This window comes from Zonotrichia albicollis, chromosome 6 (assembly GCF_047830755.1).
Source record: "Zonotrichia albicollis isolate bZonAlb1 chromosome 6, bZonAlb1.hap1, whole genome shotgun sequence".
NCBI classification, from domain to species: domain Eukaryota; kingdom Metazoa; phylum Chordata; class Aves; order Passeriformes; family Passerellidae; genus Zonotrichia; species Zonotrichia albicollis.
Window position 1 is genome coordinate 33,402,177 of NC_133824.1, and position 23,579 is coordinate 33,425,755.

At 46.0% G+C, this 23,579-nt stretch overlaps 1 protein-coding gene across 7 annotated transcripts in view; it reads right to left on the reverse strand.

The window, feature by feature from the left end:
* The window catches only part of PRDM11 (PR/SET domain 11), a 53,811-nt gene that overhangs the window by 14,092 nt on the left and 16,140 nt on the right, over window positions 1-23,579 (reverse strand). For 2 of the 7 annotated variants that reach the window (XM_074543169.1, XM_074543167.1), the window contains exons 2-8: window positions 21,529-21,647; window positions 21,052-21,155; window positions 19,914-20,176; window positions 19,048-19,115; window positions 8,498-8,617; window positions 4,474-4,661; window positions 738-1,388 (exon numbers count right to left, since the gene is read on the reverse strand). In XM_074543169.1, the coding sequence (XP_074399270.1) occupies window positions 738-1,388; window positions 4,474-4,661; window positions 8,498-8,617; window positions 19,048-19,115; window positions 19,914-20,176; window positions 21,052-21,155; window positions 21,529-21,644 (1,510 nt within the window). In that variant the 5' untranslated portion in view covers window positions 21,645-21,647. Of the gene's footprint in view, window positions 1-737; window positions 1,389-4,473; window positions 4,662-8,366; window positions 11,610-13,213; window positions 13,627-17,221; window positions 17,286-19,047; window positions 19,116-19,913; window positions 20,177-21,051; window positions 21,156-21,528; window positions 21,648-23,579 lie in introns of those variants that run through there. The other 5 variants (XM_074543168.1, XM_074543170.1, XM_026794797.2 and 2 more) reach the window with 5 other exon arrangements.

Consider the following 23,579-nt stretch of genomic DNA (forward strand, 5'->3'; position numbering starts at 1 on the left):
AGCGCTGGCCACAACGTCTCTTCTCCTTCCCACAATACATTACAGATAGAATTTTAATAATGACTTTGACAGGAAAAGAAATCAATATCTCTGCATAAGAACTTTGTCTCCAACATGCCACAATGAACAGCAAAAAAGGACACTAGATCCTGGCCACTTGAACAATACACTGTGTGACCCAAATATTCCTTTTACTGAAGGCTCCTGGCTGCTTGACAGCATATTCCTGGAGGAAATTAAATGCATCTTCAAAAAGGCACACGTGGTTGTGTTAAGGCAGTGGAGGAAACAAAGAGTGATTTCCAACAAGGGACACAGCAGGACATAATTTCATACACAAAGAGAGCGCATTTCAGCAATACAACAGTCATTCATACTTTCTTGGTAGCATATGAGGCATTGTGGAAGGTCTTCCGCTGAAAGAGAATGCATCAAAAATACAGCAAACAAACTGTCTGCAATGGAATGTCTTTTTTATTGGCAGTGCATTATCAATTACAATGGCAACAAATAGAGCAAATTGTCATACAGAGTCTTTCCCAAACAGTTTTCCACTGTACCCACAGCATCAGCTCCTGGCCCACCCAGTCACAAAACCTGACAAAGAACCTTCCATGGAACCACAGGTTCACCTGAATACTCAGAGCAAAATGCTTTAGACGGGTACACAGCACACAGGCATCTCACTACTCTCCTTAGGCAGGGTTTGGAGAATGCTCTAACTCGGCAAGGCTTACCTGTGGGGTCTGAGAACTCTTGGAGCTCGGGTACCTGGGGCGGTAACACGGGTGCCTCGGGTAACTTCCCAGATCTCAGCATGTCTAACTCAGCCTGCAGCTCCCGGATTTTCTTCTTCAGCCGGATGCAGTTGGGGCAGAAGGACGTGGTGGGGATTTCATGGGAATTGCCTTGTGCAGAGGCCAGTGACAGCTCAGTGGGGCTGTCTGCTTTAAGTGACAGGGGCTCTTCTTCCTCGTCTTCAAGGATGCTCATCTCCTTGGCTGAGATAAAAGAGGAACTGTGAGGGACCCTCCATTCGCTCTCCCTCTGGCTTCTGCTGAGGCTCAGGGAGCCGTGCTGCATGGCACTGCCACACTGCTCAAAGATGTCTTCAGCCTGGTATTTAGATGCTCTTCTGAGGGGAAGTGGTGTACTTGTTGTTAACTGGTTGTCTTCAAACTTGGCAGACTCCAAAGAAGCCTCCAAGACATCTTTGAAGATGAGGTCAATTTTTTTTTTCTTTGTTTGGGGGTGGGATTCCCCTTCGTCACAGCTGCGCTTGTAGGGGCTCTTCCCCTGCTTTAAGGTAGTGAACTGGAGTGCTCCTCTTGCATCCTCTTGGTTTTCTACATTCTTTTCTGAGTTTTCATTCTGTAACATTTTCTCTCCTAGAATGGAAAATGAGGGGTGGGGATTATCACTGGGAACGGAGCAACATCCCTCAATCTAAAACTCAAACAAAAAAGAACAAAAAGGCAGACTGAATCCCTGCAGGTCTGCATATTATGTTACAAGCCAGGGAACTGACACAACTCAGTGGAAATTGAGGCTTGCAAGAGGAAAAGTCCTGCTAATGGGCATGTCTGCAAAAACAGAGACAGTCCTGGGTAACCACAGCAGAGTAGAACCCACACACTTCAGAGAAGAGAAACTACAGGCAGCTTGTTTAACCTAAAGGTATAACCAACCTGCGTTGGAAGAGGACTATGAGGTGAATGACTGATCATGGTGGAAACTATACCCAGAGCCTAAGTGCTATTTTGGCTGGCTGGAAGTCCTGTGCCTGTTTTGACTTGGTAAAAGGTATCAAGCGTACAGCAGTGCAGCGAGAGATTTACACCATTTCATGACAACCCCAGTGTCTGTGCACATCATGGCACAAAGTTTGCAAGCCCCTTTACTCTTGTTCAGTTTGGAGGCTGCTCCAGAAATGCAAAGGTAAAGGAGTAAAAACAACTTGCACACTTAAAACCTAAGGTACACATTGCCAACTGAGCTACAACAGGTGAATGCCCTCCAAGGATGGGACATCTAGCTTGTCCTGGTGGAGCCTGAGAGCATGATCATTCAGTAATTGAAAAAAAAATATCAAAAGTAACCTCATATAAATTATTAATTGCTTATAATAAAGGGAATAGCCAGATTTCCTTACCTGGAAATTCAAAAGACGATACGTTTGGCTCAATTTCCATCACTCTTCTATCTTGTAAATAACTTCAAGCATTGATGGCTTCCCAAACAAGACGCTGCTTTATGCTGATTTTTGGTTTTGTTTGCTCAAAGTGTATTCATGCTTTCATAAGAGTTATGGAGCAAAAGCTACCATTCCCTCTCTAAGGAGAGCAATGCTAAGAATGCAGTAAAGATGCAAGACTCGAAACAGAGTAAGGCACTGTAAAAAGGGCTGGCCTGAATGGATGGGATTTTACACTGGCTTTGGATGCTGGCTGGGAAACCCAGACACTTCTTTAGGGAATCCATAACAACAGATCTCATTTTCAACACATTGATGAGAATTTCTATGGACAAAGCTTTTACTCTCTCTCTTAGTATTTCCCCTGTTATGGACCACAGCAACTATTGTGAGAGGTAGTGATTTAGAGAACTGGTTCTTCTTTCTTGGTGATTTTGTCCCCCAGCCAGGTGAGTGCTCCAGCCCTATTGAAAAGCTAGAAATGATGATCCCTCATATTACTGGTCTCAACTCCAATGATGAGGTGGCTCAGAAACAATCAGCAGAAGCAAAACCCAGGAACCATGTTATTTTTCTGTGAGTTCGTAAAGTGTGCCACTTCCTTTGACAGACTCATCTGCAGGGATTTGAAATCTTTTAAATAGAAAGTGACTCAGCAGATTTTTGTGCTGCTTTCTGACCACTTCCCAGTGCCCTCCCAGTGGAGGCTTTGATGTCTCTTGCAAGTCTAGCAATGGCCCAGGTGATGCTCCATTTTAACATCTCTGTGCCCCTTCTGTGAATGCAGGCTGAGCCCAGCTTGCAGCAGGATGAGCTCACCAAGATGTCAGGGGGTTTCTGGAATGGTCTCTGTAGCCACATGAGTCTCTACCTGAAGGTGCATTAGGCTGTGGCAGGTTCTGGAGAGTCCTGAGGCAGATCTTCACCACACTCGTAGCACAGAGCAGGCTGTGAGTTACCGTTTCAGCTCCCACAAACCATGACACCATGACAATCCAGGACTAAAGGCATGTCTGCATGACAGGGCAATAGCTCGTAGCCTTGGTGCCCCTGTAGAGCAGCTGCTTCAAGGGCACAGACTGTCTCTTGCTGTACTTTCAGAAAGCACTAGGCCATCTGGATGACTAATGTGTGCATGTTACAGCAGCAAAATCACTGCAGCCTGTACCTAATCACTCACTGGTGTTGATTAACATAAAAAAGCAAATTCATACCAATGTTGATTCAGAAGTGGGAATTACCCAAGTACAGCCACCACGATGTAACACTGCAAGTGCATAACAACCCTAAGGTGATAGAGATAACCAGCTTTTTCAGGACAACTTGTCCACCCCATGACTGAAGAGGAGACACCTTTTACCAAGTCAAGGCAGCAACAGCAGCTGTGTAATAATATACTCAGGAATGATAATTACAAATTATATTTAGTGTGGCTGCCCCTCTGAGGCCCTGCCATTCTGCATCTAGCCTGGAAAGAAATGTTCCTAATTAACTTCAGGTATCAGCACTGTACAGATGAACAGATGCATTAAGAATTTTTGCTTTCCTCTAAAGCTTCCTGTATTGCTGACAATACATGGGCCCAAAGGACTGCTGGGTTTGATTCAACATTGCTACTTTTTAGACAAGATAACAATTTTTATCCAAGGAAGAATCAGTCTGACAAGTACAAAGCCTCCTGTACGTTGTACACACATTCTAAGGTTGTGAGACTAAGGAGCTGATGTCGCGCTGATCCCAAATTATCTTTCTGAAGAAAGAGGAGATAAATTAAACGAGGAAAATGGACATACAAACACACCAAGGAAATCTCATTCATATGGACAGAAAACCAGCCACAGCTCCCTCAAACAGGCTGCTCACAGGAGCCAGAGAGAGCAGCATGTTCAGAGGAAAAACCTAACTCTGTCTTGTAGGATCGTCAGCTTGGCAATCTTCGGGCCAAAAAGTCTTGTGACAGGGGTGCTCTGTGATCCCTGGGCATTGCATCAGGCACACACACACACACACAGCATGGCACAACACAACACATGACGTGACACATCACAGCACAAATCTTTCTTTCATTATCTCCATGACTGTGGGTATCTTAGTCTTCTTGTACACCCATCCATCTGTGCCAGACAGAGCTGGGGGCTCTCACCTGGAGGTGCTCTGCTTCTAGAAATGCAGTTCTCCTCACACAGCCTCTGCAAAACCTACTTCACCCACCACACTTGGCCCAGCTGTGGGGCAGCCTGAGGGGATCAGGAGAGAGGATGGAAAGGGAAGGGACTCACCACTTGTGCAATTTCTTTTCATGGTTTCCTGGGACATACTGTGCAACCGCTTCATGTAATCCTCACTGTACCAGACCCGCAGCTTCTCCCCAGGGTGGATGTCACGGCAGGCACGGAAGTAAATCCTCTCACTGTGCTGGAAGGCCATCAGGTTCTGCTCCCTCTCCTCCCGGGAGATGATGACGTACCTGAGGGCAAGGGGACAAGGCAGGTGTGAAGCACAAACTTCTCTCCTGTGCCCCCCCTTGCGTCAGAATGACAACCATGAAGAAGCCAGAATGACCTTTGGAGAGAGACATCAACACAGCCAGGCTGGAAAGCATGGAATTATAAGCAATGGTGTGCAAACGAGCATGGACACCCAGGGAACACTAAGCCAGAGGGGCTGTTTTTTGCTGGGGAAGGGATGACACAAATGCACATCCAGTCTGAAGGGATGTCTGCCAGCAAGGGTGACAGACTCTACCAGTCAGAAATATCTTTGCCTAGTGATGGAAACAAGGACTTCTGGACTCCTACCATCACTTCACGTCCCAGGGCTCCCTCCCTTGTTCTCAGGAATACCTGGAATACAGAAGGGTTCCGCTGCCTGCCTGCTTCCCAAAAACACTGCCTTCCTTTTTTCTTCAGGCAAGCAGAATTAAGATTCTAAGGACAGAAACATGGATACCTAATGGGCATGGGAGTATGTGCTGGCTGTCCAAGGACATACCAGTATAGGAAGGTTTTGCACTTCAGAGTTCAGCAGGGTGTGACATAAAAAACCAATTCAGCTCTGCAAGTGGAAACCCCAACACCACATTGTGGGGATCTCCTGGCAGTGCTGACAAAAAGATCACTTCCAGGGCATGGGATTTCTTTTCCTGATTTAAAACAGCTTCATGTCAGCTCAGCAGAAACGTATTTATTCCTACTCCAAGCAACTGGCCGCTCTGTGCAATTTGCTAAGACAACGATCTATCAGTAATGTCATATTACTTGCTCTCACACTCCTCATATTCCTGCTAGAGGACATGAAAAAGGCTTGGTAATACTGGTTTCAGTTGCCACCAGCATGAGCTCACAACAGCTACCCAGGAAAGAGGCCCCATCACAGCATGTGTAGACCCCAAATCAGACATGAACAGCTCATACCTAAAACTTATTTTTCTATTATGCTATTTGCCCCTGTTGCTCAGCACACCCTGCTGCAGCAACCTCAGCAAAGGCAAGGAGGCTGCAGGGGAGCATATGGCTCCTCTGACATCTGCTGCAATTAGTCCTTGCCTAAGTTCCCTAATGTATATACAGGTATTTCTTTGGCTTAAGAAATCTGTCAAATGTTTTGAATATTCTACCTTCTCTAGCCATGTGAATGCATAGATAAAGACACAAGTCCACCTGCACGTGATCCCACTAACCCACACATATAAGGTCACAAACTTGGTGAAACTTCCCACAAAACACAGAAAAGAAGTCTGCAGTGGCAGTGTCTCAGACTGCCCAAGGCTCTGGTTTTAATGTTAAGCAACTGTGCATGTGCCTGCAAGCAGTTGTATTTTTCCTAATGTCTGCTACCCAGGATTCTCTGCCATCTTCAGTAATTATTTAAACAGCAGACTGGTACAACCAACATTGGCTTTTCTTAATCTTTATTTACTTCTGATCACAAAACAAAGGAACTTTTTTGTGTGTTTGAGAAGGATGAGAGACCTGGGCCAGTGGGGTGGGAAGGAGGTCCTGCAACAGCACACAGCTGTCAGGCTATTGCTTTTGTGTGTTAGCTATCACTATTCAAAAGGTGTATGCATGCCTTCAGCCAGCCATGAGATCCACAACCCTTGAGACTGACCAGTGTGCTGATGCCTTGCAGCACAGGAGATCCTAGAGGATGCTCTCTCCAGTCCAAGCAAAATGTTAGGATGCTTCCTAGCACCAGCTAAGGAGAGACCCTGCTTTGCATCCCACCATCCACAACAGACCAGGCTGCCCCTGTGAAGATTTACTAACCTGAAGTCACTCAGAGATCCTTAATATAACACACATGACCTTTACGTCCACAGCCAGTGGCACCAAGGAATTCAAGCAGCAGTGGCAGGATGGTATAGTGCATTTTCAGTAAACTGTATTTGACAGTGAGATGTAGAAAATACTTTGAATGGGAAGTTAACTATTCCCACCAGGGCTCACTTTTATTATGAAGTATTTTGTTAAGCATGAGCTTTTTCTGTTCACTGTTCTCCTTCTGCTTCTATAGCCCTCCACATTTCTGCCTGAGTATCCCTCAGTTCTGCTGCCCGCATCCGGTGGCTCTGGCCACCTGCTGGAGCAGCAAGGGGCTGGGAGGAGAGTGCAGGCAGGAGGGCATGAGCTGCAGCACTGCTGCAACACTGCAGCAAATGCTGCCTGGCTGCTCATCCAGCCTCCTGCAGCCACTGGCACAGCCACTCTCATCAGAAGCCCCCAACAGAGATTTCTGGGATAATCCAGTCACAAACACGTTTCTTCTCAGCTGCACCCAGCTAGCAAGTGGTTTACACTCCTAGTGAGGAAGCTTTCCATCCGTGATACTTCCCTGAGGTAAGGTAAATGGGATGAGATCATCCACACAGAAGACACAGTTTTGAATCAGTGCTGCCCAGCCCCAGGCTCCAGTTTCTCCAGAGACACAAAAGACACAGGTTACAAAGGACTGCATAAACCCTACATTCCAGCTGTTGGTCTGAGACACTTAGTGCCACCACACACCACAGCTAAGAGGCAGATACTTTCCAAGGATGGAGAAAATCATTCCACAAAAGTGCAGCCAGCTTGGTGACCCAGGGGCACAAACCACCTGCTGAGGAGAGACTGCATGATGAGCCTTCACTGACATACATCCCAAGGCCAAAGTGCTCACACCCTGAAAAACCCAGCCCTTCCTGCAAAGGCTGCATAGTGTCTAGTCCCCTTCCCAATGCCAAATACTCCATTTGGATTGAAGCAAGGAGGCTACCTTGGTTTGGACACCCAGGACAGGCATGGTTAGGCTGACCCAAGCACTGCATACTGATGGGCAAGGCCCTGCTTGCAGAGCAGGTTTCCCAAGGGAGGATCCTGTGATCCTGAGAGGAAGAGCAGTCATACTGCTCCTTCAGCAGACCCAGACATCCTCAGCTGCACCTGGTCCTGCAGAGAGGCATTGCCACCAGTCACAAATCCATCATTTCATGTCCTGGCTAGTCCTTGGGACAGGCCAGCCTCCAGAATACCACAGTTCCTGACCAGGCTACTTCAGGACCAAACATAGCACCAATGGAGACTACTTCGGACCCACCTGCAGCTATTGGGGCTGGCATCACCCCCACAGCTGTCAGACACAGCTCCTTGCTCTGCAGGACCACCTTTCCCACAGGCTCTCTAGATAGCAGCAAATAAAAATCATTGATTCATTTTTACTAAGGCCCAGCCCACTCAGGACACCAAATTCCCAAGTTCTGGGATGGGAAGTAAGCATACCCAGAAAAAAAGTCAAGTTATTTTTCTGCAGCTGGGATCATTCCTCCCCAGGAGGGAACAGAGCCTCTGGTGAGGATCCAAAGAGATGGTGAGGATGGAGGAGACCTCTGCAGCTGGAGGAAGGCTCAGGCTTCTCCCCTTTTCCTCACCACTATTGCCCTGGACTTGCCTCATGGCTTTCTGCTGCCACTCCATAGCCACTGGGCTTTCCCAAACCGACTCTGGGCACAGAGCCAGGGCAGGAGATCCCATGCAAGACAGCAGCCACCAGCTCAGCTGATGCCATGGGATGCCATACCTGTAAACCCTGCCTCTGTGCTCTGATGCCAAGTGTCTCCAGGAGAGCCAAACCTGTGACAGGCGAGTTACCAGCTCAGGCAAAAATTGTAGAGAGAAACAAACGACTCAACAGCAGCTGTGTTAAAAGTGTTATATATTTATTGCATTCTTAATAAAAATACTTTTAAAGAGAGAATTTTTTCAGCATGTACAAGACATGGAGATATGAGGGTTGAGCACAGTAGTTTGCTTTGACACAGACACTTACTTCAACAGCCAGTTAACATGATAGGTGCAGGTAGAAGTATCCTTTGCGAGCCAGTACAGAAAAGCCACTCCACCGAGGGGTCTACACAGGGCAGGAGACATGTCCCCAGATCTGGCCAATCTGTAATAGTCCACAGAGGAAACTAGGGGAGACATCAGGCAGTTTATAGTAAAAAGTCCTTTCTCCTGACCAGTACCCAGCCTTTGGGGATTTGCATTAAGGGCTGTGCATCCTGCACCAGGATGCTCTCTGTAAATACATCTGTGTGGTCAAACTGATGGCAGTAATAATGTTAACTCCCTCCAGTGCCCAGCACCTGCAGAAGGCTCCTCCTTTGCAGACCTGAGGGTTCCCACAAGGGATCCCCCTGGACAACATCAAAGGAGCTAATCTTACTGCTATACCCATGGGAGAGCATCAGTAGGGACCAAATATTATAAAAATATAAAATACTAATATTAATATATAGCAGCAGCACTATATTGACTCAGAAAGCCTTTAAAACATATCACCCTTTCAGCTCTCACTGATTCATAAGTTAGGTCCACTTCTGTCAGATTTCCCAACCTGCCCTTCATCTGAAGAGAGGCTGTGACTTTTGCAAAATATGAATGTTTCAAAAGAAGTAAAAGGACATCCTCAGTGGAAGGTGAGCAAGTTCTGCCCTGGTCTGGCACCAGCACTAAAGGGAATGTTATCTGCATGAAACCAGTTGGGTCATTCCTCAGGAATGAGGCTTTTTTCCTTGCCAGACCACTACTTCCTTGAGCAATCTTTTATTGCACCACTAAAAATAAATTACTTGAATTAGAATTACGGAATATCTTAAAAAAACCCCAAAAAACAAAAAAGGAAAAGCATGTAATGAATGCCTGACACAGCAGATATACAATGGACGTTTCAGGAAAGAAGCTAGTGCACTATACTTTGAAAGGAGGCCAGACAGGCTAAAGATGGCCCTTGAAGACCACACAAAACGAGCCATCCTTCTGCTACACCGCGCTGCCTATCTTGAATTCCACAGAAGTTTCTGTAACTTTTTTGCCAAGTCTGTAGCCCACCCATGGCATGATGATGCACACTCATTTTAACTGGAATAGTGTCCTGCAACCAACCTCCAAATACAGTAGAAGAGCCTAGAGAGCATGGTGTGCTTTGTGTTTAACACCTTGACCCTTTTCCCTGCTGAAACTTATCAGGATAATGGTCTGGGTTTTTCCAGACATGGGGGCAGCATGCTAGATGCAGAGGTGAAAATTAAGGAGAAAACAGACATATTATAAAACAGCTACCACATACATGATCGCCACCTGAAGTGACACTATTAAAGCCTAGTTTCAGAATCAGAGTTTTACATGGGAACCTCACACAGCTCTAGAGCAATTCAAATAACATAGTTCTTTCTTGCATGCATATGGGAAAAAAAGCAGGATAAAATCAAGATGTTTAAGATTTTAACCTATATAGCTGTGAATTTAGACTGTAAACTCTTCATGACTGGAAAACACAGTACAGATCCCACCCTAAATAAAACTAAGTGCAAAGTAACTGTACTGAAGCTGACAGAATTACAGTAAAACAAAACCAAACTGGTTTGATGTAAGTAGCAGGCCCTACGTCTTTTCTGGTTTCTGTTCAGTCTCCCACATTTTGAAGAGGTGAGGTCATTCAAAACTAAAGATTTGACAACATTCAAGAAAATAATATGATACAATTATATTTAAATGTTGTCATATGATGAAATAATTGTATTTTAACTGCAATTGTGAAAGGTAGGGGTTTCAGACTGGAGCAAACAAAGGTTGAACTCCTTAACACAAGTGCATGTGGCACTGCAGGATCCTTGCAAAGGCCTACACCTTTGCAACCCTTTTCAGCAGTCTAAAACCCCATGGTGCTCAGATCTGTCCTCAGAATCATGCCTTCTTCCCTTCCCTGCACAAGCTCTGCTTTTACATTCCTCTTTCCAAAGCTGTGTATTAGTCACAGTAAGCCCCAGACAGCCCACTATTGCTGAATGAAAGATAAAAGCAATGATCAATAAGAGTTTTTATCGCCATAATTCTGTATTTCTGCACATACTGCATATACTAATATTGAGGAAGATAATAGAAATGCAGTATTAGGATAAATTTGTGAGTTGATTACAAAGGGATCTCTGTAGCATGCTGTTTCAGTAAAAAATATTTCACAGGCATGGGAAGATATCCAGATAATTACTTCTATTGCATCTCTTAGTTTATACAGCATTTAAAGTATGGGAAAGACAGTGAAAACTCTTAATCTCTATGAACCCAAAGATGTCCTACATTCCAAGCTCTATAGTATCTGAGATTCCTCTTTGCCATTGCAGAGGGCCAGTCCTACAATTAGCTGCCATATTCATACTGCTCTGTTAGCCAACAGGGGGGATGGATGGGTTGGGTCAGCTGTTGACCCTCTCCACAGAATACTGATACACATGGGAAGCCATGTGAACATGCAGCAGCTCAGGAAGGGGCATCCTTCTTTACTTTATGTGAAACAGACTAAAAATGATGTTTTCTTTTTCGTGACCTGGTGGCCCGTGCAGGAGTGAGTTTTAGAGAGTTTTGGTTAGACTCTGCACTGGGCCTGGCGGACTGTTTAGAGCAAGCTGCTTGCAGACAGGACCCTGGCATGGCACTAGGATCCCGTATCCTCTGGAAAGCACGGACCCCATCACGTATTTCTGTCAGTGTCTGACACATCTGGCGGACCTGGCTGGTGAGGTCAGCCATGCTCTGGCTGACGGCATGCATGCTATGTGCCATGTCCCTGTGAATGGCCACCAGCTCCTGGCAGAACTGCCTGAACAGGTCTGTTTGCTGTGCATGGGAATGGAGAAGCTGGCGGTCGAAGCTGGCGAGGGGCGGGCTCCTTGTGCGGGGGTGCGGGGGTCTGCAGGCCGAGGTGACGCGTGGGGATGGACAGCGCAGGTCCTGCCTTTGGCTGGCAGCTTCCGAGGGCTCTGATGAGGAAGAGGAGCGAAGGAAGGAGGGCCTGGAGAATGGATTGACACCTGCACCAGCCCTCGGCAGCGAAGAGAAGTGGTGTTCCTGAGAAGTGCCTGGCATCCCTTCATCTTCATCAGCTTAAACAGAAGAGGAAGCATGAATTATTAATGTGAAATCCCTCTCAACACTGGTTTCTGTTTCAAGATATCTCAAAGAATATGGAAAAAGGGTTTTCCCCTCCCCCCAGCCTGCCAGTTCAGACAAGCCTGTAGCTTCTGATGCGTAACTCAACATGCAATGTTAGAATCTGACAAGCTTAGCCATGAGAAACCTGAGAGTGGTTGAACCCAAGCTATTGTGGTATTCTGTACAGCGCACTGTTCATTAATAGAATATGAATCCATTTCGGACAGCAGCAATGACTTCTCTTCCCCAAACTCATAGGTAGCTAGCACAAATATTCTGGAGGGACACAGACTTCACATGTAAAAATCCTGCTCCCCCATCACTTCTTACATCCTCTGCACTTAGAAGACTGTAGATGTTGTATTTGCTTCTCTCAAAGTGTGTTCTGCAAAGCCACTACGTGGCTTGGCATCACTAAGACAAACGAGGCAACCAGACAAAGCAGCAAAAGACTTTTTATGTTAATCAGGCAAATACACTTGATGCAAAATCAAAACTAAAGCAAAATGCCACAGGAAAACTATAATCAGTCTGATAAATATCTAGTGATGTGCCAGTTCACAGGTACAGGCATGTGAAGAGTAAGAAGAGACAAGGTTTCACCTGGTGCAGCTGCCCACTATTTCCTTGTATAACCTGTATTCTTTTTACCCCTGAAATAGTGCAACTGGCTTCCAAGATAGATGCAAAGAATGACCAAGTCCCACCTTGTCAGTTCTGGAAGATTTTGTTCTTGTTTTCCCACTAACAATTTCAGATATAGGATCAGACCTAGTGTGGTAGGACAGCGCCACCCATGAGGTGTCAGTGGACTCACTTCCCAAGAAGCTATCATCTCCTTCTCTTCTTTGTATCCCTAAAAGCTCACAAAGAAGAAGCCGCACCGCCACAAAAGCAAACTGTGTACAAAACTATGGAAAGGACCTGCACAAAGCAGCTTGTGGTTTAGCACTGGAAGGTGTCTGAGAATTGTGGTCTAAGAAGATTAACTTCAAAAGCAGGGCCAGCAGTTTCTTTAGAACCAGTGAAGAAGGAGTCATTATTGTCTACCTTTTTCACAGTGGTCATGCTGATCCTTCAGACCACTACTGAGAAATCATTAGCGGCCCAATCTCAGCAATGAACACCAGTGATCACTGAGACCCCCAAAGCTCTCCTGGAAGTGATCCATCGGGAACAGGCAGATGCCTTTCAGTTTGGTAGCATTGCTGTTTTATCAGGGTGAAGATATTCCAATCCTTTACAAGTACTTTTTCCGCAGACTGGAGGCAGTCATACTCCAACTACAGATTCTCCCTCACTTATAGGATTAATTCATACTTATAATCTATTATGTACTCTCAGATGACAGTATGGAAAAGAACTAGACAAACACATAAAGATGACTTTAACTTGGAAACAATCCATCTCAACACTCCACAATCACCAGAGCAGAAAACAACCACAGCAGAAGGACAGGCAACCCAGCCATCTCACACAACACACAATGCTCTTCTGGTGTCAAGCTGAGATAGGCAAGCATGAGACAAAGAGGTGTTAAGGCAGTGATACTTACAGCTCGTTGTCACGCTGTCAACCTCGTCCACATCCACTCTCCTGCGGCCGTGCCTCTGGTGGGAGGAATGCAGCGCCGACTGGATGGCTCTCTCATGGGCGGTCAGGACGATGGCTGAGGGCTGCCCCGCACTGCTGGGGCTGGAGAGGGACCTCTGCATGAGTGCCAGTTTGTCCTTGGTCCTTCTCTTCATGTCGTCCCATCTGTGTTTAATGTCTTTTACAGACCTGGGGACCTGGCTGACTGATGTGATCTGCCTGGCTATGCCTTCCCAGATCTTGTCCCTGTCAGCATGGGACAGACGCATTGTCTCCCTCCCAAACAGCATGGCTTCATTTCGAGTCACCTCAGTGACCAGAATGTCCAGTTCTTCCTTGGAAAACTTGGGCTTCCTCTTTCGCTCAGCCATGTTCCTTGGGTTGAACATCCCGCAAAGCATAATTGGGTAAAAGGAAATCAGTGCAAAGCAACCTCCTGCATCCAACCACTTGGCCAGTGCAGTACTGGGGCAGAGGAGTTTGGTGGGATCCAGCTACCCCAACCCACAACAACCTCTCACCAGGAAAAGGCAGCTGTTTTGTTTCTAGAAGGCAATTTTCAAGCTTAGGAAAAAAAATACCAAGCAACACTAGTGTGAAGGAGCCTTCTCAGCTTTAAAGGTAAAAACAAATTTTACACATCATCTGATGCCCTGACTTATGCATAAGATTTTCAGTTCAGCCTCACATCACTTGCCACATTTTGTGCACAGAAAAAAACCATGAGAACTTGCAATCAGAGCGGTGAATTAGCTTCTAATGTGACACTGCTTGAAACTTAGAGAAAATTTAGAGGCCTGAAACATACCTTATTGTTCTATCTGGCACAACATGCAATAGAAATTTTTACACCATCTTCTCTGTTACAACTTGCAGGATATCATGAAAAGGCTGTATCAAATTTGGATTTTTTTTACAGTACATAGGACTTTTGACTAGACTGGTGGGCAATTTCTGCAACTTGCTTTCCCTAAGGAGAAACCTCTTTTTTCAGCACCGGGGTACTCTACATCTAGCATTTATCTGCTTCACAGCAAGCTCTTGTTTCACCCAGAAATGGCTGCCATTTCCCATTGTTCTCAAAAGGAATGAGGCCACCCACTTGATTTTCCTGGCTAGGCTTTCTGTCACTGCCACCAACATGAGCCTGCATCCAGTTTCTGATGCTTCAGATGAACAACTTGTAGCCTCAGCCCATTGAGAAAAAGAGGCAGCTATCCTGAGAACAAGCAGTTTTGTCCAAAGGAGATTTGTGTTAATTTCTCCAGCCACAGTCAAAGAAAACTACAAAATAAACAAAACATTAATGCTAACTATGTTTTGTTATTGGGGAAAAAAAAGAAGGCAGTAGATCTATTCAATAAGGAAACAGAAAACAGACTGACTGAACCTACAGAAAGGTGCTGACCCATGGCATTCTAGTTCCTTCCTAGTGTCGTTAATTCCCGTAATTGTTGTTTAATCCATCTCACTGACACTGCAGCCTGCCATCGGGGCAAGTGTCAGTTTGGTTAAAGCTGGAAAACCACTGGGAAAAGCTGCTCAAATCCACAGAGGCATTTCACAGGAACAAACATAAATGAATGCATGAGATACTCTCTTGGTGAAGTTTCGTTTATAGAGAGAAAGAAAGAGCGTTTAGAGATGGTAATGAAATGATGGAGAGCCAGCAAAGCACTTGTAATCCTGAATCTCAGAAAACCCCAACAGAAATCTTGCCAAACTTAAAAGGAAAAAAGAGTTCTCCCAGCTGAACACAAGAAAAAGGGAAAAGGCTACAGGAAACATTGAATAAGGGGATATTTACAGTTTGACTTTAATGGCATTCAGCAAGACTGGGCTTGGTGTATGCCCTCATCAGGTAAGCATGACTGCACAGTATCATCAGTGCCTCCATGAGGTGGCAACAAACCTCCACTGACAAGCTGCTCTGGTGAAAAAGTGTAACAGTATTCTGCAAAGTGCTCTGGGTAGGGGTGAGCTTGCAGAACAGAACAGCACTCTTTGGAGACAGGGGGTCACAAAACCTGGTGCCCCTCTTCTCTGCCAAACTCACAGCTGCTGTCACCAGCAAAGCTGCCTCAATGGGGAATTAGAGCCCCGTCTGCTCTCCCCACACAGGATATCTCACCAAGTGCACTTAGCACAGCTTATGGTAGGCCTGGATATTCAGATTTTAGTGTTTCCACTCATATGCTCTGGCACAACTTGGGTCAAAACAATCTTACTTACATGTTCCAATAGCAAACTTGCCACACATCGAGTAATGAGCTCTGGCCAGTTTTAATCACAAATTCAATTAACCTTAGGTTCCTAAGAGGCACATCAACTTCCTCCTAATAAAAATGCAGACAGTGTTACTGTCAGAGGGATCCTTTTCTCCTCTAGCATGCCATATGTCCCTAGAGGCAGTCACTGATATCTACAAGTACCTCTCTGGTGATGCCATGAGGGTTTCAGCAAGCTCCCGAGCAGCCCCAGCTGTGAGGTTATGAATTCACACCTCAGCCCAGGTTAATCTGAAAGCGCAAGACACACTGAACAGTAGGCACTTAATGATAACACCACAAATATATCAATCAACTCCACTTTTCTTGGCCTCTAAGAAACAAGCACATAATTTTTCCCAGGGCTTTCTGAGGATCACAGCCTCACAGTAATTTAGGATTCCTTCACTCTGCATAAATTTGACTCTGTAATAGACAAGAATATTTGCTCCACTTGCTGCAAGGTAGCAGAAATCAGTTTATGATGTTCAACAAAATGATGTTCATAGGCTGGTGGCTTTTACTCACCCTGAACACATGGGCAGTCACAGTAACCCTGCCTGTTTTTTAAATGCTTATGTTTAAAAGGTCCTGTAAAGTTGAAACAGGAGCTCCGTACTAAATAGATCTACTAGTCACAGCTGGTCCTGCTTTGGGCAGGTTACTGGAACACATGACCAGAGCTCCCTTCCAAGCTATATTATTATATGAAAATCAAATCAGAGATGCCTCCATTATAAGGAGATACAGGAAGATTTACAGGACAGTCTGGCTCCCCATGATCTCTGTCACTATGTTTGGAGAGGAAAGGGGGCAGAAAGGAAGGCAAAGGAGAAAGCCTTGCTTCAGCCTTTTCACATGGGCTAAGGCAAACAATGAATTTATATTGTGTCAAAAACCAAAGACCTCACAAACTCACATGCAAGAAGGGTTACAGACTATAAATGCTCAAAATATCCTGGAAACCTCAAACATGAGACCCTACACTTCAACAGTTCAGTCAGGCACTGCCAGTTTCTATCCTACATCTGCCAAGTGATACAAACTCAGAAAGATGGACTTTCCTGGACTTTCTGAATTACTTCTGTTTTTTTGTCAGATCCATTAGTTTTAGAAGACACCGGCAACTAAGAGAATTGCCTCAGAAGCTACCAGGAAAATGGATGGTTCTCTGCAACCCTTCAGAATCCCCAAGAACTGCCATCAGCAGCAATTTACAGTTTGTGTCCAAGACAGCATTTATTCTGTTTGCTGCAATCCACAGTAAACAGCCACCAGAAAAAAAAAAAAAGGAGGAAGATGTTTGCATATGTTGGAGGTTCCTGAAGTATTGCAAACAGCAGGGATTTACTCTGGACAGAGATGAAGGGTGCATTAGCCATGTGCCAGCAGCCAGCTTAGGAGAACACACTCCCAGCATCAGGAGTTTCTCTTGACTAACTAAGTGATGAGGGAAAGGGCAAGAGGATGTTACCATTGCCATGCCATCTGCTGCACTTGTTACTCCTTCCTACCTGTCATCCAGTGCCTTGGGTAAACAGGCACTTGAAATTAAACCAGCAAGTGCTGCAGTGTATATATTGTCCTCAGGCAACACGAAAATGGACTCAGGTGTGGTATTCAAACAACAGAAACAATAGCCAGATCTACAAGAAGAGACAGGAGTCAGCCCAAGCTGCCCTCCCAATGCCATACCCACCTACCCAGCAGGTGAGTAGATCAGCTTTGCAAAGCACTCCATCTGTGAGTGATAGCAAAGAGCACCATCTGAAAAACAAAAAGAGCGCTGTCTACAGCGTCCTGGAAGTCAAGTGTGGTTTCTGTATGTGATCTCAGTGTCAGGTGATGTTCTAGCACAGAATATTGAGCACACCTTAGTCTAAAAGGTGCTAACAAACAAAATCAAGGCTTTTTGAGGATTCCCATTGCCACTAGAACTGTCAGACTCTATATAATACCACTGGTTATAAGCACTTTTCAAGAGTAAAATCAGAAGGTCAGTAAGACTGGTATAGCCTGCTGAGACTCTTTGATACACCCTTCCCATGAGGAGTCACAAACATCCCCTTTCCACAAAGCCATAACCTCCATGTCTTTCAAGGTTGTACACAATGGCCCAGACCACACTCATACTGAGACTGAACCATAGCAAATACAAGTTTAGGCAAGAATAATCTGCTCTTTGGTGTTAGCACCACAAGTAATGCCTATTTAAATCCAGACATGAAACTTATGTTCATGGCAGTAGGAAGAAGAGCTCATCATAGAATTTTTGCTTTCCAAGACTGTTTTTCCCCAGCTTCACTCTCATGCAGATCACAAAGATCCAAATCTATGCAGATTTTTGAACTTTGTATACTTTACTTCGAGATATGTCTGCATACCTGTATCTCTTCAGTGTATCACTGCTTCTTTTTGAAGTGATGACTCCAGCCTCAGCCCTGGTCTAGTATTTTATCTCATCCAGCAGTGAACAACTGTAACAGCTAGAATCCTTACAGAAAAATGAAATCCTTTGCTGAACTTTATGAAAATAAATGTCAGAACAGCTGCTATCCATGTGAAGACTGAAATGGCCAAAAGTGGTGCAACCAGATAGGACCAGATAGGTCAATCTTGCATTTACCTGTACTTCATGCTTTTTATTCCCATAACGAGGGACAACTGAACATCCTAGACACCCAGGCCAACAAACCAGCTAACCCCACGCTCCCTTACTCTTGCAGGAAATGCCTTCCTCATAATAACCACTTCCAAAGCTCCCCACAGAAGCAGCACTGGTCTGACGGGCCTCACCGTGCAGCAATGCCCCGTGCTGGTGACTTGCCACACGTACGAGGCCTCCGTGACCGACGTTGTGCAGATTTATGCCGACCCTAGAAACGCTGCCCCACGGCCACACACGGCCCCTCCCTGCCGCAGCTGCTCTGCCGAGGCACGGGGCCAGCAGAGGGAGCGCAAGCACACGCCTCAGCTCTGCCTCAGTCGCCCGGCTCGCCCTTCTCCTCGCACAGGACAGCTGGCACTGCCAACCCACCGCCAGCACCAACAGCTGCTGCAAATGAGGCCCAGAAAGAAAGCAAAAAAAAAGCAACTCTTTTAGTATCTGTCAAATGAGTAGGGACAAAAAGAAAAAAAATCCAAACAGAATCAAAAGTTACCTCGGGGGCAATGCAAAGCATTTTGCAAATACTTGAACATAACAGAAAAAAATGAGTAAAAAAAATGGAGTGAGACCTATCAGTGCTTGTAAGAGTGGATAAATAGGATCATCTTTAACATTTATTCTCATTCCAGAAAACAGCAATCCTCCATATACACATTCTTGTCTTTTTTCAGACCCTTTCTTTGAATCTGATGTCAAAGATACTAATTACAATAAATACTGAAACAATACAAGCATACCATTTGCAAAATGAGGTGACATTTTGGTTTGGTATTCCAACACACAAAACAGTAAGGAGTATTTGATGGCCTCTCTCTGGAAGAGAGGGTTCCAAAAGGGAACGCAGAAGAGAACTGGACTCACCTCATCCAGTTTGCTTTGGTTTCATCTGTCCCATCAATGGATTTGTAGCGATTGTTCTTATCAACGATCTGTGGAACAAGAGAATGGATGCAGCACATCAACAAGCTGGTCCAGGCAGGAGAAGGTCTATGAATCTCAAATCACTGCTTCAGTTCTAGCCTTGCGTCATGGTGTGAAATTCTGTAATGTGAATCTCCACTATCCCAGTACTACGGGCTGCTGACCTGAAGTGCATAGAGGCTACTCTGAACTGACTGAGAGCCATTTTTCTATGTACAAATATCTGTAACTATGGATGCAGTTGACAAAATCATTAACAATCCTGGGATAAAAAATACTAACTTCCCTTTTGGGACAGGGCTGAGACACACATTTATTTTACAGACAGAAAATTGTGAGGAGCATTTCACATCAGCAGGTCTCAATTTTTCCCATTAATAACTTAAGTCCTACATTGCAAGTCTCGTATTTAACATGAGTTGATCCAGTGATCTCTCTATTTCATATGCTAATCAAGTCATGCGGTATGAGGGGAAAAGAGTTTTGGTGCTCGAATCTGCATGCAGATCAGTTCCTGATGGACTGGATCTTTTTTCTGGCTTCTTGGACACCTCCTCAGCTCAGGCAGGCTGGGAGGGAGTGCTAGAGGCCCATGAGAGAACTCTGCAATCTCTAGATCATTTATCTATACCCTTAAGCTGCTAATATTTACGGCAGGCCGATGCTGATGTAGTGCCCATGTGGCCAGCAAAAGACCTTCAGAGAAGGGGGAAGATGGCTAAGGTTTGGCTCCACAAGCCTGTGACTCCCCCAGCTCTGAACTGCATGGCTGAGGTGTCACTTAGTTGGGGAAACTTGTCACTCACCAGCCACGAGAAGAATCCTGCAGACCTGTCCTGGCTAGAGATCTGCCCCTCATAGGGCCCAAAGATGTGACCTTTGGGGATCACCTCGTTCATACAGCGCACGTCATTCTCCCCACTGGGCTCTTTAACCACCTCCATTCCAGGCGGGACGGTCAGCGCCGCCCGGTCCGGAATGCCAACGGGCACTGGCGTGTCAGACACAAACACTGGGGGGCCATGGTTTGGACACTCATCCACAAAGTACTCCTGGCAGGACTCACAGACTGCAGATGTGAAGGAAACAGGGGTTAGGTATGGCAGACACGATGCACAGCACTCAGGACAGCTCCCTGTCCTCTCCTTGGCCCAGCTGAGCCCCCTCCCCAGACTGCAGCCTACACACAACAGATGTTTCACTGCTGCTCCCTTGTTCTGCCACACCTCTCAACACGGGCTCTGCCCCAACCCACACCTCCCCTACCAACACCTGCACCTGCCTGAGCCCTGGTGCCCTGCATGCATTTGCCACTGATGGCTGAACACACATGGAAAGGCCCATCACCACCTGCAGAGACAGAGGCTGAGGGCTCCCTGCACATCCCTGCTTAGCACAAGTCTTCTAGCCAAAAGGTTTGATTCCCCACACACCAGAGGGCAGCTAAAACAAGCATCCCTGAAAACAAATACCCTCATCACATAGCCTTCATTCTGTGCTTGGGAGAGAGACAGCATCCCAGGCACCTGTCCTGTCCCCAGACAGAGACGCAGGTCTGCCAGTTGATAATCTGTGGGTATGCCAACATAAATGGCACCAGTTTTCTTTCCAGAATAGAAGGGAAACAGTTGTCATCTGCCCAATGCTCCCTTTGTAGTTTCTGAATTTAAGTTATTGTGTTTTCCAGACTCTCGGGGTTTTCCAATGTGCATTTTCATTTGCAACTTCCATGTTTCCTCCTACCTCCCTACTTCTGCCTAGCCCCTTCAGGGACAAGCTGCTTCTGTGCAACAATTTCCCTACCAACCATGCCAGTCTTTTCAGATAAGAATGCAAATTTGCCCTTGGCTTTTTCCCCCCACTGCTTCCTGCCCCTAACTGATGGGAAGACCAAAGTCTACACAAGCAGCAGTGGTTCTTTTCCCTCACTCATAAGACACTTACACCAGAAATCCACTTGCTGAAAGCTCTTGGTCATGATTACATCCCGTTTCCCTTTCAGTTTCTTGGGTTCCATCTCCATGGACTGTGGGTCAGGCCTTCCAGAGCTGAGGAGGGAACGATAGATGATGTTAACCTAGCAAGATGCTGGGACTGCAAACAGAGAGAAGCTGAAGCAACAGGGCCTGACTAACTCCTTTAGTCCCACCACTGTAGCAGAGAAATAACTAAACTTGCCACCCAACCTGCCAAAAGCTGCTGTATCAGATCCTTAAGGCTAAAGCCCACAGCAGGAAATGGCTTCAGCTACAGTAGGTGCACATGAGTAGGCAACCACCCCTGTCAAACACCCAAAGGCAGACCTCATAAGGAAGAGCTTTAATAACTTCAAGCAGCTCAAGTATATTCCTCAAAACCACCTTTAAGCTGGAAGGTGGAGAGAAGGGGTTAGAGCACATCAGACCAAAGCTTGGCACATACCAAGGCTGTCCATACTCCTGGTCCCGGTGTGGAGAGCAGGCCTCTGTTTTTATTGTCACCATCTCCCCTAAGGAAGCCTGGGTCTGGATCAAACAGTCCTTCAAGTTCTCACTCATGTTCTGAAAAGGAATGAAGGAAGGGAGTAGAAATATGAGCAGCTGAGAAATGACAACCTTGCTCCCTCAGGAATCACAGCCTTCTCCCCCAGGCCAGGATGCAGCCAGTAGATCAGGCTCCCTCCTGGCACCAAGAGTTGCCATCACACACCACAGCACCCACACGTGCATGTGGAAACCTCTTCCTGCACTGGGGAGGGAAGAGCAGTTCACCTGCAGGTCAGGTGAAGAGCATGAGCCATGGAGAATCTGAAGTATGCTTCACAGAGCCCGCTAAAAACACACATGGGATTTCCAATACACATGGAATTTATGAGTGATGGGTGTGATATGTTATGGGAACACGGAGCACCACTACCTCAGAGCAAGTCTTTGGGGGCAGAAGGACAAGAAAGAGGAATGCAGATTGGAGCGTTGAACCAGGATCTGTCTACAGACCTGACATATGCCAGTCTCCACCTGGGAACAGAATATACTGTACTACACACCTGCAGACAGAGCTTTCTATGTGCTCTGGACACCTCTGAGGAACAAGTAAGTGCCCACAGCACCCTTCAGGACTCCACCAAGACTACACAAATCATGCTGGTGATGTTCCTTTACAGCAGCCAGAGCTGAGCCACCACCACCCTTCTGGCATGCAAGGCTGCCATAGTGAAAATGCCTCTCCCTCTGCTCAACACAAGAGCCAGGAGACACTTCACAGAATCATCAATCACTTCATGATGTTTAAGGACAGCAAGCTCCAAAACAATAACACTTCCCTCCCCCTCCCCTTGTGGGGTGGTGCTGAAGAGAAAATATACATATGCCAAGTGATAATAATTTGGAATGGATTTAATTTAGATTTTTGGAAGGGCTGCTAAGCATAAGAGCATCTCAGTTTGAGAAAAGGAATAAATTAGCGTGCTGCTCATCTCTTAATTTGCATTCATCTTAAGACTTCCTCTAAGGCACACAAACTGTCTGCTCTCAGGTACCACTCCAGATTGGATAGATTTCACAGCTGCTCCCCAAAAATCCCCTGTGATGGCCCCTTCCATGTCCACTGCCCAATGACATGCTCTGTTATGCTGCATACTTGCAGTGCTGACAGAGGGGCCTCCACGGCTCATCAGATCGCTTCTGTCAGGGAATCTGGTGGAAGAGCCCATCCCCATCATGGCTTGGTTCAGGGCATTTCTAAATTCATGTTCACAAATCCCTGAAGACAGGAATTTTTCTTATTCCACACATGCTTGTATGGGCCTGAACACCATAGAAGTCTGGTCTGCATTTCTGCCCTATTTACCACAAGAAGGAATGCCATTCCCAACCTCTCTGGCTCTGCTTTGTGCCAGGGGACAAATGATTCATTTTTCCAATCAAACTTCTCACATGCCAATGTGCAGCCTGAAAGACGTTTATCAAGCCTTTATCAAGGAGTGTTACTTAATACTCATACAGTGGTCTGAAAGCAAAGCCCCAGCATAAGTACAACTAGACACAGGCAAACACATGCACTTTTAAGCCCTTACAGGACGTCCAAAACAAGACAGATTTTCTTTCAGAATTGCCACAGCCATTCAGAAGGAAAGCAATAGTAACGCCAAAGAAGGGCTCATTATTTTGGCAAGCTGAGTCCCCTTGTCTGTGCTCTCTGGAGCAAGAGGAAAGCTCTGCAATCCTGTACCCATTTACCAGCAAGTGCTGCAATCATGGCCTACCTGGCCTTCTCAGAGAAGAAAAAGTCTTTTCTGCAAAGTCTGCAGTACAGCAGCTAAGAGGAAGAAATCTTGGGGAGCAGGAAAATGTTAAAAGACAAGAAGAGATAGTGCTGCCTCAGAGCTGGTTAGCTGTGGGGCTGGCACTGTCACAAGAAAGGTCGATGCTGCCTGTGGGGCAGATGCTCTCAGTCAGAACAACCACCTGTGTTGGAAGCCTGGCAGACAGGAC